The sequence below is a fragment of the Prosopis cineraria genome, unplaced genomic scaffold, assembly GCF_029017545.1.
Source record: "Prosopis cineraria cultivar Desert tree isolate PC_DT_omini unplaced genomic scaffold, ASM2901754v1 PC13, whole genome shotgun sequence".
In the NCBI taxonomy this organism is placed as follows: Eukaryota; Viridiplantae; Streptophyta; class Magnoliopsida; order Fabales; family Fabaceae; genus Prosopis; species Prosopis cineraria.
Window position 1 is genome coordinate 39,207,762 of NW_026555344.1, and position 16,754 is coordinate 39,224,515.

Genomic DNA, 16,754 nt, shown 5'->3' on the forward strand with positions numbered 1-16,754 from the left:
ATAAATGCATAGCATCATAGATATGGAATGTACTCATACAATGTTTTTTGTTCTCTCTTCCTCTTCCATTGGTTCAGCTTTCTTGGAAGAGTGAGTATTGGGTTAGGGTCAGGTAATCTGCATCCTGAGGTTTAGAACAAAACTGTATCTAGCCCTCAGGATGCAGATTACCTTTACCTGGACAACAATTTACAACTTTTAAATATATTTTGTTAAAGCTAACGTTCTTTGTAATTTGAATTGCATACTCTGTAGCTGTATTGGTTTGTATTGCCACTTCCCTTGGTGCTCTTCTGAGGTGATTGGCTCTTATTGCTGCAAAGAATACAATACTTTCGAGCTACGAAACCAACTGACAAAATTATATGCATAGCTTTTAAATAAAATTTGAGGTATTTTATTGTGTCCAACACTCATATCCAGCACAACATGCCTCCATTTTTTCCCCCTAAGAACGAGTATCATGTAGTTTATAGATTGTGCATCTATGAATTACTATTTGCTGTATCTATGACATTTAACAAAAGGGTTTTGTCAAGATTGGTACTGGCAATACAATGTTCTTGGGAGCATTAGACACGATATTGCACTCCTGTTTAGTGTTCAGAAAATATGTAGACACAGGAATAATGGATAAATATTCTATTCATGACAGGTAAATTAGAGATGATTAATCAGATGACTTTATTATGATAGTGTGATAAGCCTTAATGACTAATTATTTATATCAATCAATGTTTTCGGCCTTCTGCTGCACTCCAATTGCTTCTTCTCTGCTTTCACTGAAATCCGTCCCATCCTTGAATATCAGAAACTCCATCATCTCCACACGGAAGAATATGAAACTTCCACATAAATGTGTAATGCAAGAACCAAAGTCTTTTCCTACTACTGAATTCCAAGCAGGTCCATATGCTTCATCAAGTTTCTGTCCAGCAAGTTAGTAATCTGAGATTTTTTTTTTTTTTTTCCAGCATGAAAAAGTAGTAAGAAACAGCACGCTTTAAAGCACGAGGCTTTCAAGTTTCGGTAACATGCCTAGTTTTGCATATCAACTAAACCATAGGCATAAATATAGCAGTTCTAGATAAAGAGTGACAGATTTTGATTCAAGATGCTCGAAGTTAAGCATGCCTTGCAACAACAACAAAACCCAGCAAAACAAAAAATGTTAACAAGAAATATGGTAATCAGACCCTCCTCCATTTTGCATGCTATATTTATGTAACACCTTGCCCTTCATAATAACCAGACAAGTAATAAATAGACAGAAATATTTTAATCCAAGTATATTAAGTCATAAGGTATCTTTTAATCATAGTTTGAAACTATTTAATTAAGTCTTTTTTTTTTATAGAAGAACGATTTTTTTTTTTTTTAATGTTTGCCTTGACTGTATCAAATGTTTTGGATGGTAAGTCTTAAAAAGTAAAATTCTTGGGAGCTTAAGGGGGAGAGGAAGCCACCGCAAAGTAGTCGAGAGATATTCTTTTCTATTACTTTTGAAGCAACGGGTAACTTTGTATTTTGCTTCAGTCTTCTCGTGAACTTTTCTTTTGCAATCTACATGATAGATAGAATTGAACCATGCTTAATCATGAAAGTCTTGCTTGTCAAAAAGCAGAGATTGGAAAGTCTAGAGGAAAGACATGGAATATGATACTCTCTTATATTAAACCATTTTGCTCTCCGTAAGTACAGCAAATATCAGATCCAGTATTACATTTGCTAGTTATTACAAGCAGAATGAAGTAACGCTCAGCAGCAATTCTTTTTCCCACTCTCCTGATAGATAAAATTCATCTTTTTCCTTGTCCCACCATCTAGACTTTTGTTCCAGTCGAAAGGCAAAAACAAATAATAAAATGCAGGGTAAATAATTGTTTCTTTGCAATGTCCATATTACATGAATGTCTTCTTTTTTTTTCAAAAAAAAAATAAAGAATCTCTTCTTCTTTTTTTAAAAAAGCAAAATTATACTCTTCATCTGAAATCAAACCACATGTTACATCAACTTCTTATTCACAAAAAGAAAGTTACATTGATATTTATTTTGATCAAAATATTCTCATTTTTTAATTGTATAAAGTAACAAGTACAAAATATATATTTGACCAATATAATAGTTTATTTTTTGAAAATTTTAGAATAAATTAAATTTACAGTTTTCAAGTCAAAATAAAGTAAATGAAAATAAAAGTTCAAGAAATAGGCTATCTAAATAATTGAACTGAAAATAATAAGAGGCAGCTTGGGCTCCATCAGAATATTATCTCCATCAACGTGACTGACAGTTAGATGGCAATTAACAAATTTACAGTATTCATCAACGCTATTGAAATATGTTCTCTTCTAACACATATTAGTTTATGAGTTATAAATTGGAAGACGTTTATTGGTGGGATGGAAGAACAGATCGGTTTGATGAAATAAGCAATACATTGACAATCAGATATTTTTGAAAGACAAAAAAGAATAAAGAAAAGTATAAATTGTATTGTTCAAGATCTTCATAGTTCTGATCCAGCAACACTTTTTGTGACTAAAAGCATAAGCCAATTAACACAACTCAAAGCATTTAATACAAAATAGTCAAGAACAGACCTGTTTGATATAATAGGCAACGGATTGGCAATCATTGACTTCATGGGCGTCGAGAGCTTGGTAAGCTAACTCCATAACATGGTTCTGAACCACTTCTGGCATGTCTGTCTCACGCACCACAGCTTTTCCCTCCAACATCTTCAGGGGCAATGAGGTCTGTTCACTGTGGCAATATCACAAGCACTTTAAAGCCATATATGGTTAATTGGTTGGTAGCTACATCTTATATGAGCCGTAAACTGCAAACTAGAAGAACATTTTGCTTACATAAGCGAAGACTTTGGTGGTAGAGGTTTTGAGAACCAATTGGATATTTTTTTCCATTCAAGTTGTCCTCTTCCTTCTATCTTTTATTTTGGTCTCAAAAGGAGTCTCTATTTTTCTGATTTATTTCCACATGGAAAATGAAACTCAGTCCATATCAAGAGATGTCACAATACAAAACAGTTGTCATAAAAATATCTTCTCTGGGTGCGGTTGTTTCCTTCCATAAATATCAGCTCTCGAAGTCCAAACCTCGGAAAAATTTACCCAGATAGACATTAGACTAACTTATAAAGTGAAATAGCAGGTCAACATTGCAATATAAAATCAATTCTTTTGGGAAGTACACTAAGAATCAAAATTCATAATACAATATATTATCCCATGAGAATATTGAGATACAGGTCACGCACGATCAGTATTGTAATAACCACTAACTAGAATAAAAAAAAATCTGACATCTGAAACAATTCTTAATTATTTTTGACTAACAGGAGAATAGATCTTCTACAGCCAAGGCTCTTGACGACTATTTTCCTAGTTCTTCACACAAAACGTGGACACATTCACTTGTGGCAGAGGGATCATTTCGCTATAGGCGCAGCAGATTCCACGTGGAGAATACCTGCTATAAACGTCCAGAGATCTTCCCGCCGGCTATAAAATGGAGTTCAGATTCTCTCAATGGAAAAATTAATGCCTATAAAACAAATTCTTATAGTTTAAATTTTTATTTAGAGCAAATGTTCATTCTTAAAAATTTGAAGTCAACGTCTATCTGTTTTAATGAATTTTAGTCATATTATATAAATTACCCATCAATAAGAGTAGGATTTGAATGCAGTTCCCTGTTAATTGTATCAATCTTGTATAGCACAAATTGTGTACTCCATTCAGTCCTCAAGCACATTCTAATTTTTTTTTTATCATTAATATAAGACACTTGACAGAATATTAATTATATTTTTAAATTTTACTCATTTAAATTTATTAATTATAAGAGAAAATTTTGAAAAATTTTCTCTTAAATAAGAGTAAAATTGAAATTGAAAGTTTATTCTATGTTCAGAAAAATTTAATAATTGATTCCTATAAGGTAATTAAAAGTATCTTATAATAGGGACAAGGAAAAGTAATTCATAATATTATTTATAATACCAATCCTTTATCTATCCTTTCTAGTTTCTTGGCTTCAATATTTATATTCGGCCAAAAAAAAATGGCTCCAAGATTTATCAATGAATCTGTGGTGAATGAAGAAAAAAAAAATCCATGTGAACAACGCCCATAGAATAGAGGTTGTAGCTTTATTAATGTTCCCAGCTCAGGTATGCTAGTGAAGGCTCACTAATTCAAATCTAACGGTTAAATTAAATAGGGCATCTGAAATTCTGAAGAACAAGATAAAATTACAGCTATTGCACTCCACTCCACCTAGCCCAGTCAACAAACTGCATGCCACCATAGACATTGTTGGCAAATCTCACCCCAACCGTGAATGCCAAAGCAACTGGGGGAACCTTCTTTGACATCGGAGATGCTTCCACTATACGCTCCAATCCATTAACAATCTGATACCTGGCATTCGAAGAAACACCGAGAAACACACCTGCAAGTTCAGGCAGTAAAAAGAAAGTGTCAGATTCGATTCTAAAACATGACCAAGTAATGATTAATAAAATACCTAGTAGCAGTTCTGAAAACATAAAAAATGAGCATGACTAGAAATCCTTGAGATGCCTGTCTAAAAAGGCTGTACTATTTGATAAAGAAAAGGCAGAATGACAGATAGGCCCTAAAGGGACCAATTAATTCAAATTAAGTCTCAAATGCCAAACTTCAGGAATTTGTAGGTTGAGCTCTCAATTTTGCAATTTCATTGTGATGAATTTGCAACTTATATTCCAAATTTTAATACGAAAAATAAATTTATTTATTCTTCAACCATGTTAAAATTTAAAAAACAAATTGTAAATTCATCACAACGAAATTACAAAATTAAGGGCTAAATTTGCAAATTCCCAGAATTTGACACTTGGGACTTAATTTGAATCAATTGGTCCCTTTGGAACCTATTTGTCATTCTCCCTAAAGAAAATTAAGGCTTGTACGTGTTGCAGTTCAATTTTGCAGATTCAGGAACATTGCACCAGGGAGGGGAAGTTAGATAGCATGGGTAATCAATTTGTATACTGATATGAATCAATGTGATTTCATTCTGGACTCAAAAATATTCCAGAAATAAAATGTTATGTGCATTTTTCATCTTCTCCTTGTGCCATCTTCATCAATCTAAGCTAACGCATTTGCCATTTTCCCAGTCATTCCATGGCATCATGGCCTCTTCTAAATCTCTATATGGACATTTGGGATCCATATAAAGCTCAAACACACGCTGGCCATAGATATATTTTGTCCATCGCAGATGATCATTACCAGACAGTAAGGTTATTTCTAATGAAACAAGAGTGAGACATTTAGCCGTATTAAACACTTCCTCGCCTATGTTGGCACTCGATTTCCAAAGCTGGTGCAGAGAGAAACGACAAAGGGGCAGGGTTCTTTTCTCATGAATTCAAGGAGTTTCCAGCTCAAAAGGGTAATGTTCATGAGAGTTCTTTCCTCACACAACACAACACAACACAACAGAATGGAGTGATGGAAAGGAAGCATCAATGCTTGTCAGAGGTGACTAAACCTTTAGTATTAGAAGCTAGAGTTCCAGTCCAATCTTGAGTGAAAGCTGCAGCATACCTAATCAATAGAACTACTACCAAGTAGTTGAATTACAAGATACCATACGAAGCCATTTATCATAGTCTTCCTTTATCAATCATTTGACAGCATCGGCTATCCAGCTAATGAGGAAACTCCGCAGTAACCTGATAAATTGGCTTCAAGAGCAATCCCTTTTGTTCTTATCGGATATTCTACAATACAGATGGGATATATATTGTATGATAGATGCACCAAGAGGTTCCTGATCATCAGAGATGTTGTGTTTCATGATCAATCATTTCCATTTGCATCAGATCATCCTCAACAGCAGCAGCAGCATAATGAGAATTTTACATCAGTATTTGATTTTCACGTAGATGACCCAACAGATTCGTCTATTTGACCATCATCATCAACTGGAGTGCTTCAATGGGTTCAGGAACATGTTCAAGACAGGGAAAAGTCATGACTCATCAGAGGACCTTCCTTCTGTTCATGATTCATCCACCGGTGTACCTGATTCATCTACTGTTTTTTTGGTTGTTAAAATTTGAGCTACTAGACAAGCATAGACCACCAGTATGGAGCAAGACTGCATTTAGCCAACTATCAATCAGGCTGAGTCTTCTATTGGTGCACGGCATCATAATTTGCATCCCACTAGTAATCATGTATCTTATTGGAATATTTCTGATTCATCGATGTTTTTTGTCTGCTATAAATTCAGTACCTGAGCCTCAAGTCCTTCAAAGAAGTAGCAACACATCCTGAGTGGATTGAAACCATCAAAGCTGAGATAGCAGCATTAGAATCTGATCATAAATGGGATGTAGTGACATTGCCACCAGGCAAGATTCTCATAGAAGTAAATGGGTCTACTAAGCAAAGTATAGAGGTAAGGGGTCAATTGAAAGGTACAAGACTCACCTAATTGCAAAGAGATACAGCAAAAGAAGGGAATTGACTACCGTAAGACCTTTTCACCAGTAGTCAAAACGGCAACTGTTAGGGCAGTGATAGCTCTTGCTGCAGTTTATGATTGGAATATCATACAGATAGATGCCTACATTTCTTTCTTACAAGGAGATTTATTTGAGCTGTACATACAACTTCCACAAGGATTTGATAGCAAAGGGGAGGACAAGGCATGTGGTCTAAACAAATCCTTGTGTGGATAAAAGCTAGCATCAAGACAGTGTAATTTCGAGTTGACAGAAGCATTGAATAAGTCCGGATTTCAGGAAAGTAAATCTGATTATTCATTGTTACCACGAAGGGAAAAGGGGAGCTTTACAATGATATCAGCATATGTAGATGATATTCTAATTACATGGGATAGTTGGGAATCAATTAGAGAAACGCAAGCCATGCCGCTTCAACATTTCAAGATCAAGGACTTAGTCAAACTGAAATGTCTCTTGGAATTGAATTAGCACTATCAAAAAAAGGGATTGTCATGAGTCGAAAAAAATATGCTCTAGACTTGATAGAAGATATTGGATTACAAGGAATGAAACAAAGGGGAGTGCCATTGGATCCAAATATTTAATTGACCGCATCAGATAAAGATCAAGAAGATTCTTTATTGCAAGCTGGAGAGAAAGAGCAGTATAGAAGATTAATAAAAGAAAGCTTATATACTTAACAATGACTAGGCCATATATTATTAGCTTTCCAGTTCAGGCTTTGAGCCAATTTATGAATTCACCAAAGCAATCTCATATGGAAGTTGCGTTAAGGGTGGTAAGATATCTGAAAAGTAGTCCTGGATTGGGTTTGCTCACATCTTCATCAAGCAAATTAAACTAGAAGTGCTGATTTGGGCATCATGTGCAACCACTAGAAGATCAAAGAGTGAATATTTAGTCAAGTTAGGGGATTCCTTGATCTCTTGGAAGCCAAAGAACAGATTATCTAAGCAGAGTTTCAAGGTCTTTTGCTGAGGCTAAGAACACATCAACGAGTTTCGCTACTGCTGAGTTAAATATGGTTGCTTGGTTTACTTGGAGATATGGGTATTAAAAATCTGGAATTAGTGGATTTATTCTGTGACAGCAAGGTTCCTATGTACATTGCCATTAATCCTGTGTACCATGAGAGAAGAAAGAGCATATAATTGATTGCCACTTTATAAGGGAGAAGGTGCAGAAGCGGCTTATCAGAACCAATCATGTCAGAACTAAAGATCAGCTTGCAGACATGTTGACGAAAGCTTGAGGAAGGTTGCATGTTTTATTGTCCAAGTTGGGAGTCATGGACTTGTATGATCCCAACTTTAAGGGGAGTGTTAACTATAGTTAGTCAAATTAGTTAGAAGGTGATGGGTACTTAAGTGGGGTGGGGTACCAATACCAAAACCTAGCTATTGAGGTAGAATAACTAACCTAGTTAAATAACCCATTAAGCATCTCACATTACTCAATGTGTGACTTAGTATCCTATACTACCAAGTCTCCATCAATTGGTGCCCTATGGAAAGCTAACATCTCAACAAACACACTCTGCAACACTTAACTCAGTCTCTTGCCGATCAAAACCCTCCATAGGTAAACCTCTTCAGAATTGCCAACAACTTGACCCTAGTACCAATTGATGAATACCCAAATAGGATGAGGAATCCAAACCTAAAAGCTAGCTATTGAGGTGGGATAACCAATCCACTTAAATACCATTATACATCATATACTACTCAATGTGAGACTTAATATCTCATACTCCTAAGTCTCTATCACACCATCAAAAGGTTATAACTAATATGCGTATATAAGTGAGATCAATTACTTGGTGCCAGTGTCAATGATCAATATAATATCACTCTTTCATACCATCACAGCAACAACACATGCTTCAGCTGTAGCTGAACTTGACAATTTATGGACAGTATTATGCTGGGTCTTTTTCAATTTAATTCACACTAAAATAGTTTTGAAAGGCTGTATATGGCTATTACAAATTTCTTCATGTAACATGTACACAACAACAAAATTGATTGCACAGGTAGAAGAGTCAGATCTCTCAAGAAAGCATGTAGAAAATCCTTCAAATATTCACCAAAGAAACTAGTAGAAAAGCACTTTTCAATAGTGAATAGAAACAAAGGTGGTTTTTTAATTGTATAGAGGAAATGAGCTTGAACACGTTTGACGTTTTTTGATAGCGTGAGTACATAACATAATACAGGAAGGAAGAAGGATAGTTCTATATGGAAAAGGAATTTTTTCTAAATCACTTTTTTAAATTCTCTCTTTATAACCTTTCCTGATTTGCTTTGAGTTACCTTATAATGGGCATATATAGGCCTACCAAGAAACCATTTAGCATCTAGTTTCTATGAATCACTATTTAATACATGAATATACTAAAATACATACTTGAACAGAACATTCTAGGTACATATGATAGCATTGAATTTGAACATCCAGAAAAAACGAAGTTATCAGTTCCAGCAAAGTATTCCATACCCCAAAGAGCTGCACTTTTCACAAGAGGTGGCACAGGTATGTCCTCTTCTGATTTCCTCATGCTCCTGGTATGCGCAGAAGAAATTTAATGAGAAATCATACTGTCCAAAAGCTCAAGTCTCATATACTACAGCCTATAGCTTAGTTATTTTTTCATGATGAACACCCCTTATCTATATCATTTCATTAGGAGAAAGAAATATTTCCAAACAAATACAAAAGATACAAAGACACTTATTCATGGAAAACTACCATTAGCCAAGTTTTGCTAGCTTTTCAGTCAATTTTTTCCCCTTAATTGAAGTTTCCATATATTAGAACTTCCTTAGGCTGGAGCGTCCAGATCTAAATGAATATCTCTTTTTTGTTGGTACAATGAGGACGCGTGGGACTTTGTCCAGGTTAGCTCCACTCACACAATTTTAAAGGCAGGCTCCTCTAGTGCTTTTAGGATTTTATCCCTTGAAGTACTCTCCAAGAAATTGAACCCATGTTGATAAGGGAAGATACTATGGAAATATAAAATCATACCGCTTTGCAGTCATGATCAAATTTGCAATGCCTTGACCTATAATACCACATCCAAATCCAACAGCTCCATACAGTATGCCCTGAAATATCATCATGCATAAATAATTCAAAATCCCTCATAGTTTGTTCAACTTGTGAGATGACCTCACTGTTCATACCTTGAAGAAGTATGTTCCAATTCTCTGTTGTACCGAAAATTTACATCCTGGCCTTTCTGCTTCAAATACACTGCACAAAATTAGCAGTATATAGAAAATCAGAGTCCTCTTTATGCTCTGAAGCTCAATAAGCATTTGGGGGACACAAAGCATGACCTCCATGTCTTCCAACAGCCAATTTTGATATATCAATACACGGAAGTAACATTTCTTAAAACAAATTCATGTGGAAAATTAGGCCAATTTTGAGACATGATTTAAAAACCTGCTAGGTAAAGATGCATAAGCTTGCTGCATTCTTCCAAGTAGCCCCTTAGATATTGATGTTCTCCCCATTCGAACATAGGGTGCCAACATACCAACCAACGCAACATTAACCACCGTCCCAACCAGAAGATCTGCAACATACAACTCAAATTCGGACCAAAAATCTTTGCCTCTCTTTTGAACTTCAGCAACAGTAGCACAAGTAGAATCAATGACTATCTGTATACATGGAAGAGAAAATCCATATCCATAATTTTTTTTTTTTGGCAAATTTCAACAATCAAGAATACAAAAATGCTGTTAACTTAAGATGGAATGGCAATTGCAAAAAACAAATGAAGACATGCAAATAAAAAATATAAGCATATGGTAGATAGTATTAAACACTTTTGCATATAGAAATTTTGTTAACTTATTAAATTATGTCAGCACCACAAGTTGTTGTAATCAGGATAAATGAAAATGACCAAGAAGGGATCGATATGTCCTAGCTTACCGATCAAGTTAATATAAGATGTGTGGGAATATTATGTTATTATTGAGAATTATTAGCATTTATTAGGATCTCATTAATTAGGCTTTATTAGTATTTGTTAGCTTATGTTATTATTGAGAATTATTAGCATTTATTAGGATCTCATTAATGAGGCTTTATTATTATTTATTAGCTATTATCTCTCTTGATGTACATATATAGGACCAATGTGTACATTAGAATTGCAATGAGACAATACAATTTTTTCCTCTCTGAAAATTCCACATGGTATCAGAGCATCAGGCTCAAAATTTCAAATTAAATTAGTTCTGGAATGGCTAGAATGGGGCTGCCTGAACAGTACGTGACGGTGTTTGTGTGGACAATGGTGGAGCGAGTTTTGAATCTCACCACCACCCTAGACGTACTCAGGAGGCTCCGAATGGCGAAACCCAGGGCGGCGGCGGCGAACGGCGGCGCGTGTAGACCACACACGCCACCCCTGCTCACTGCGTCAGTAAACTTTCGGCGGCGCGTGGAGGCTCCGTTCAGGACGCGATCTTCTCGGACGGCAACAACGCACTCTCTCCGGCAAGATCCAACACAATCCGGTGTATGGGCACATCGTTTTCGAACCATATCAGGTCGTATGGTGTTGTTAGTGCCCTGTTTTGCTGGATTTGGAGTTATATTGGGTTGTGGCTTCTGTTTTCAGTCTACCAGAAAGCTTTTCCCTCATTTGAAGTGCTAGGGGTGGTGCTGTGGCTACTTTTATGTAGTGTTGTGCATAATTCCAGATCTGCACCCATGGCATTTGTGGCAAAAAGAGGGTCTTTCCTTCAGGCTTTAAAGACGACTCGAAGTGCAGTGGTCTGGATCGTGGATTCCGGGGCATCTGATCATATGACTAATTGTCATCAATTGTTCACCACTTACACCCCATGTGCTGGAAATATTAAAGTGAAAATTGCAGACGGCTCCTTAGCACCGGTGGCAGGAAAAGGGAGTATCCGTATATCAGATTCTATTACTTTGGAATCTGTCCTTCACGTGCCAAAACTTGACTGTAATTTACTTTCAATCAGTCAACTGACCAGGCACTCAAATTGTTTTGCTAAATTTCTCCCGTCACATTGTGTGTTTCAGGATCTATCATCTGGTGTGACAATCGGCAATGCCAAAGAATATGAGGGGCTCTACTATTTAGAGGTCGTCACTCGAGTAGATAACCCACCTATTGTTGGTAATTCTGCATCTACCTCTAAAGTTCATGATTTTATGTTATGGCATAAGAGAATGGGTCATCCCAATTTTCATTACCTTCAGCGGTTGTTTCCAAACTTATGCCCGACCTTGAACTATAGTGAAATCCAGTGTGAGGTATGTGAACTTGCCAAACACCATCGAACTTCCTTTCCTAGAGCTAAATACACACCTACCAAACCTTTCACAACCATCCACAGTGATTTGTGGGGACCATCTCGCACTTCAAACCGTACTCAAACAAAATGGTTCATCTCCTTCATTGATGACCACACTCGTGTTTGTTGGGTTTACCTTTTGAAAAACAAGTCCGAGGCTGCATCCACATTCATGAGTTTTTTCACCATGATCAAAAACCAATTCAACACTAGCATTCAAGTTTTACACACCAATAATGGCACTGAATACTTCAACCAATCTTTGAGTAATTTTCTCCAAATGCATGGGATTATCCATACCAGTACGTGTGCCCATACACCCCAACAAAATGGGGTCGCAGAAAGAAAAAATAGACATATCCTTAAAGTTGCAAGAGCACTCATGTTCACTTGCAACGTGCCAAAGTTTTATTGGGGAGATGCCATTTTAACCGCAACCTATCTCATCAACCGGATGCCCAGTCGAATATTAGCCTTCGAAACTCCACTCCAAAAATTGCAGAGTGTTTTTCCTACATCCCACATTGAAACCAAACTTCCGCTTCGTGTGTTTGGGTGCACAACCTTTGTTCATATCCACCAAAGCAGTAAACTTGAACCCCGAGCTATCAAGTGTATCTTCCTTGGCTATTCTCCTACTCAAAGAGGATATAAGTGCTTTGATCCTGTTTCTAAACGCATCCTTGTAAGCCTTGATGTTACTTTCTATGAAGAAACTCCTTTTTATTCCAATTCCTCAATTCAGGGGGAGAATATAGGTGAATCTCAGACTTGGGAACTAGAACCTAACGCTGAATATATACTTCTTGAGTCCGTGTCTCCTTTACTAGAACCATCACCCTTACCTTTGTCCAACATCCCACCTTCACCAACCTCTTCTCTTATGCCAAAGTTTGAGGAAAACAAGAAAACAGAGAAAGATGTGGAAAGACCACAAAAGGGGGAGTTGTTAGTTTACACTCGAAAGAAGAAAACAAAAGATAGTGAGCAACTTGTACCTGAGGCATCAAGAGAGTCAGAACCAGAGGTAGTCCCTGAAGCTGACGTACCAAAGATTGATCCATCTAGTAAGCCAGATGACTTAGAACAAAGATGTGAATCTACTGATCTTGATCTACCTATTGCCCTTCGAAAACAACCTCGGTCTTGTACTTTGCATCCGATTCAGAAGCATGTGTCCTACAAGGCTCTCTCTCCTGGTTACCGAGCCTTCATCACTAATTTGGATAAAGTTGTTATTCCTAACAACATCCAAGAAGCATTGGAAATACCAGAATGGAGAAATGCAGTTATGGAGGAAATGAAAGCTTTGGAGAAAAATGAAACATGGGAGATTGTTGAAAGACCTAGAGGTAAGAAACTAGTTAGTTGCAAGTAGGTCTTTACCCCAAAGTATAAGGCTGATAGCACACTTGACAAGTTGAAAGCACGGTTAGTAGCAAGAGGTTTCACCCAGACTTATGGCATAGACTACAAAGAGACGTTTGCGCCAGTGGCAAAACTGAACACTATAAGAATCTTATTGTCAGTGGCAGCCAACCTTGAATGGCGTCTTCATCAACTAGATATCAAAAATGCTTTTTTAAATGGAGAATTGAAGGAAGAAGTCTACATGACTTTACCTCCTGGGTTTGATAGAGGCAGAAAAGACAAAGTATGTCGGCTGAAAAAATCACTGTATGGCTTGAAACAGTCACCTAGGGCATGGTTTGACAGATTCTCAAAGGTCCTGAAGTTAGAAGGCTACAAGCAAGGATTGTCAGATCATACGATGTTTGTTAAGGCTGAGGGAGCTAAGAAGTGCATCCTCATTGTGTACGTTGATGATATAATCCTTACAGGAGATCATGTTGATGAAATAGCAAGGATAAAAACTATCCTTAGTAAGGAATTTGAAGTTAAGGATCTTGGGAACTTGAAATATTTTCTTGGGATGGAAGTTGCTAGGTCAAAACGAGGAATATATGTATCTCAGAGGAAGTATATACTTGATCTTCTCAAGGAAACTGGCATGTTGGGTTGTAAACCTAAGGAAACTCCTATTGTGATCTCGAAAAAGAAGAGGCCACCTAAGAAAAGCGGCACTGAGGAGTTAGAAGGAGAAGACAACTCTGATAATGAAGTTGAAGAAGAAGAAGACAAGGAGAAAGAAGAAACCATTGATAAAGACAGATATCAAAGACTGGTTGGGAAGCTGATTTATTTATCCCATACAAGGCCAGATATTGCTTTTGCTGTCAGTGTAGTAAGTCAATACATGTGTGATCCAAGGAAGAGACACCTGGAAGCTGTATATAGGATTCTCAGATACCTTAAGGGTACACCTGGTAAGGGATTGTTATTCAAGAAGCATGATCAAAGGACAATTGAGATTTACACCGATGCAGACTGGGGGGGACTTATGGAGACAGGAGATCCACCTCTGGCTATTGTTCATTTGTGTGGGGAAACTTGGTAACCTGGAAAAGTCAAAAGCAAAGAGTTGTATCCAGAAGCAGTGCTGAATCAGAATTGAGAGCATTAGCTCAAGGAATTACAGAAGAACTATGGATAAGAAGGGTCATGGAAGAAATAGAAGTCAGAGTTGATCCACCAATGAAATTGTATTGTGATAATAAGGCTGCTATAAGCATGGCATTGAATCCTGTACAGCATGAGAGATCTAAACATGTTGAAGTGGATAGACATTTTATCAGAGAGAAAGTAGAAGGAGGTATTGTATGTCTGACATACCTACCTACAAAGTTACAAGCTGCGGATGTACTAACCAAGGGACTACCCAAGCCTGCATTTGAGAGTTGTATAAGCAAGTTGGACATGATTAGCATCTATGATCCAACTTGAGGGGGAGTGTGGGAATATTATGTTATTATTGAGAATTATTAGCATTTATTAGGATCTCATTAATTAGGCTTTATTAGTATTTGTTAGCTTATGTTATTATTGAGAATTATTAGCATTTATTAGGATCTCATTAATTAGGCTTTATTAGTATTTATTAGCTATTATCTCTCTTGATGCATATATATAGGACCAATGTGTACATTAGAATTGCAATGAGACAATACAATTTTTTCCTCTCTGAAAATTCCACAAGATGAATGATAATAGTGATCAAATGATGCCATATTTTACAACACCATTAAACAACAGGAAGACTTAAAGATTCTCTGATGCTATGACATAAAATATGAACAATTCTGAATCAATATTACATAAAGAGGAGCCCAACCAACCTCTGAAAAGATTTTGAACAGAAAAGATGGATCAGCCAGCATTCTATTTCGTAGAAGAGAACATGATTTCATAGCAAAGCCTAGCGGCCAGATAGATCCCTGCAATTTAAATATCATTAATTAGCAATACTAAAAGCCAAAAGTAATAGTAGTCTTGATATACATGAGTTGGTATCAGTAATTCATTACAGATTAGACACAAGATTACAAGAAAAGGGAAATAAATGCATGGAATCCAAAACTATACCTGCAGATCCAAATATCTAAGGAGAAGAACCTCGCGAATTCCTACACTCTTTGCAGTCTCTAACATATCTGAAGGAAGGGTAGCACCACGTGCTTCTGTCTCTCTCATTACCTCATCATATTTCAATACCGGCCCAAACTCCTCCTCTTCTTCATCACCATTACCACCACCACCACCACCTCCTCCTCCTCCACCTCCACTTCCAAAGCTCCCGTAACCACCACTACCATCATACATGACTCCATTATTGTCAAATCCATCAGTTTTAGAGTCAGACCCATTATCCAAAACATTTTCGCCTCCCCCTTCTGAATTTATTGTAGTTACAGTGAATTGGGACTCAGCTGGTTGCTGTGACATACTCATTATCACAATTCTTTCTGTCTTTTGCAAAGAGACATGCCCACGGCACTCATTTCCACATAAGACAGGAAAAGTGGCACACTTTAACACATTCCTGAAACTCAAGTTATTTGAACTTAAGCTTTGATTTCCCAGCCTCCTCAAAACAGCTTCTCTACTCACATTAAGAACGTGTGACACACCAAAATTTGAACAGCAACCCATAATTATCTTATAACTCCGTAACTTCTCTAAAAAAAAGAACGACTCAGATAAATGGAGAAATATGTAGTTTTCTGCTAATCAACCCCAGGAAACTATCAGCTGTAAGCTACCTAACCAGCAAAAAACAAACAAAACATGACAAGCAAATCAACATAATGGTATAGCATCCAACCAATAAATGTAATTAGTAATGTTCCTAAAATCAGCAAGGGCTTTCTAGCAATGTAATCGTTGGATCAAAATTTGTTAAGGAATGAGAGAAGAAAATGCCCCAGAAAATGAAAAGGGAAAAAAGAGATTCCGTATACGCCTTGGCTGGGACTGAGAACAATGCTGAGAGCTAACAAGCTGATCCTATAGAGATGGGAAGGGTATGCGAGAAAGTAGGACACCAAATCAACACAGGACACAATACTCAACCAATTAAATGCATGCTTCTGGAATTGCTTTTACAGGTAGCTACTGTTTTCTAGCAATGTAATCGTTAGCTTTAAGCTTTGAGCCTTAAACTTCAGGGAGAGAGAAAGGAAAATAGTTCAAACAATGGAGAAGGGGCAGTGAAACATTCGGAATCTACCTTTGCAGGGACCAAGGAAAAAGCAGAGCTTTCTAGTTAGTGATCCTACAGTAATGGCAAGGATATAAGCATAATGAGAAAGAAGATGGTGGGAAGAAGCGGCGGAGCAAGGAGGGGTGACTGCGGATACAACAAGAGTGAAGAGACTGGGTTTTGGTTGCGTGTGGGTTGTGCATAAACACGCAGAACATGGAGGTGATTAGTGGGGTACTATTGGCTGAGATATTT

The 16,754-nt window shown here is 36.9% G+C and overlaps 2 protein-coding genes across 2 annotated transcripts; both read right to left on the reverse strand.

Moving 5' to 3' along the window:
* Positions 1 to 484: 484 nt before the first annotated feature.
* On the reverse strand, positions 485 to 3,070 carry LOC129290656 (dynein light chain 1, cytoplasmic-like). The gene is made up of 3 exons (XM_054927509.1): positions 2,872 to 3,070; positions 2,605 to 2,767; positions 485 to 928 (listed from the first exon to the last, which is right to left on the reverse strand). Exons 2-3 carry the CDS (start codon positions 2,740 to 2,742, stop codon positions 728 to 730), a joined length of 339 nt encoding a protein of 112 aa, XP_054783484.1. The 5' UTR covers positions 2,743 to 2,767; positions 2,872 to 3,070; the 3' UTR covers positions 485 to 727.
* Positions 3,071 to 4,156: 1,086 nt separating this feature from the next.
* LOC129290655 (protein RETICULATA, chloroplastic) lies at positions 4,157 to 16,754 on the reverse strand. The gene is made up of 8 exons (XM_054927508.1): positions 16,527 to 16,754; positions 15,383 to 16,059; positions 15,136 to 15,234; positions 10,002 to 10,222; positions 9,737 to 9,806; positions 9,579 to 9,658; positions 9,048 to 9,112; positions 4,157 to 4,477 (listed from the first exon to the last, which is right to left on the reverse strand). Exons 2-8 carry the CDS (start codon positions 15,947 to 15,949, stop codon positions 4,284 to 4,286), a joined length of 1,296 nt encoding a protein of 431 aa, XP_054783483.1. The 5' UTR covers positions 15,950 to 16,059; positions 16,527 to 16,754; the 3' UTR covers positions 4,157 to 4,283.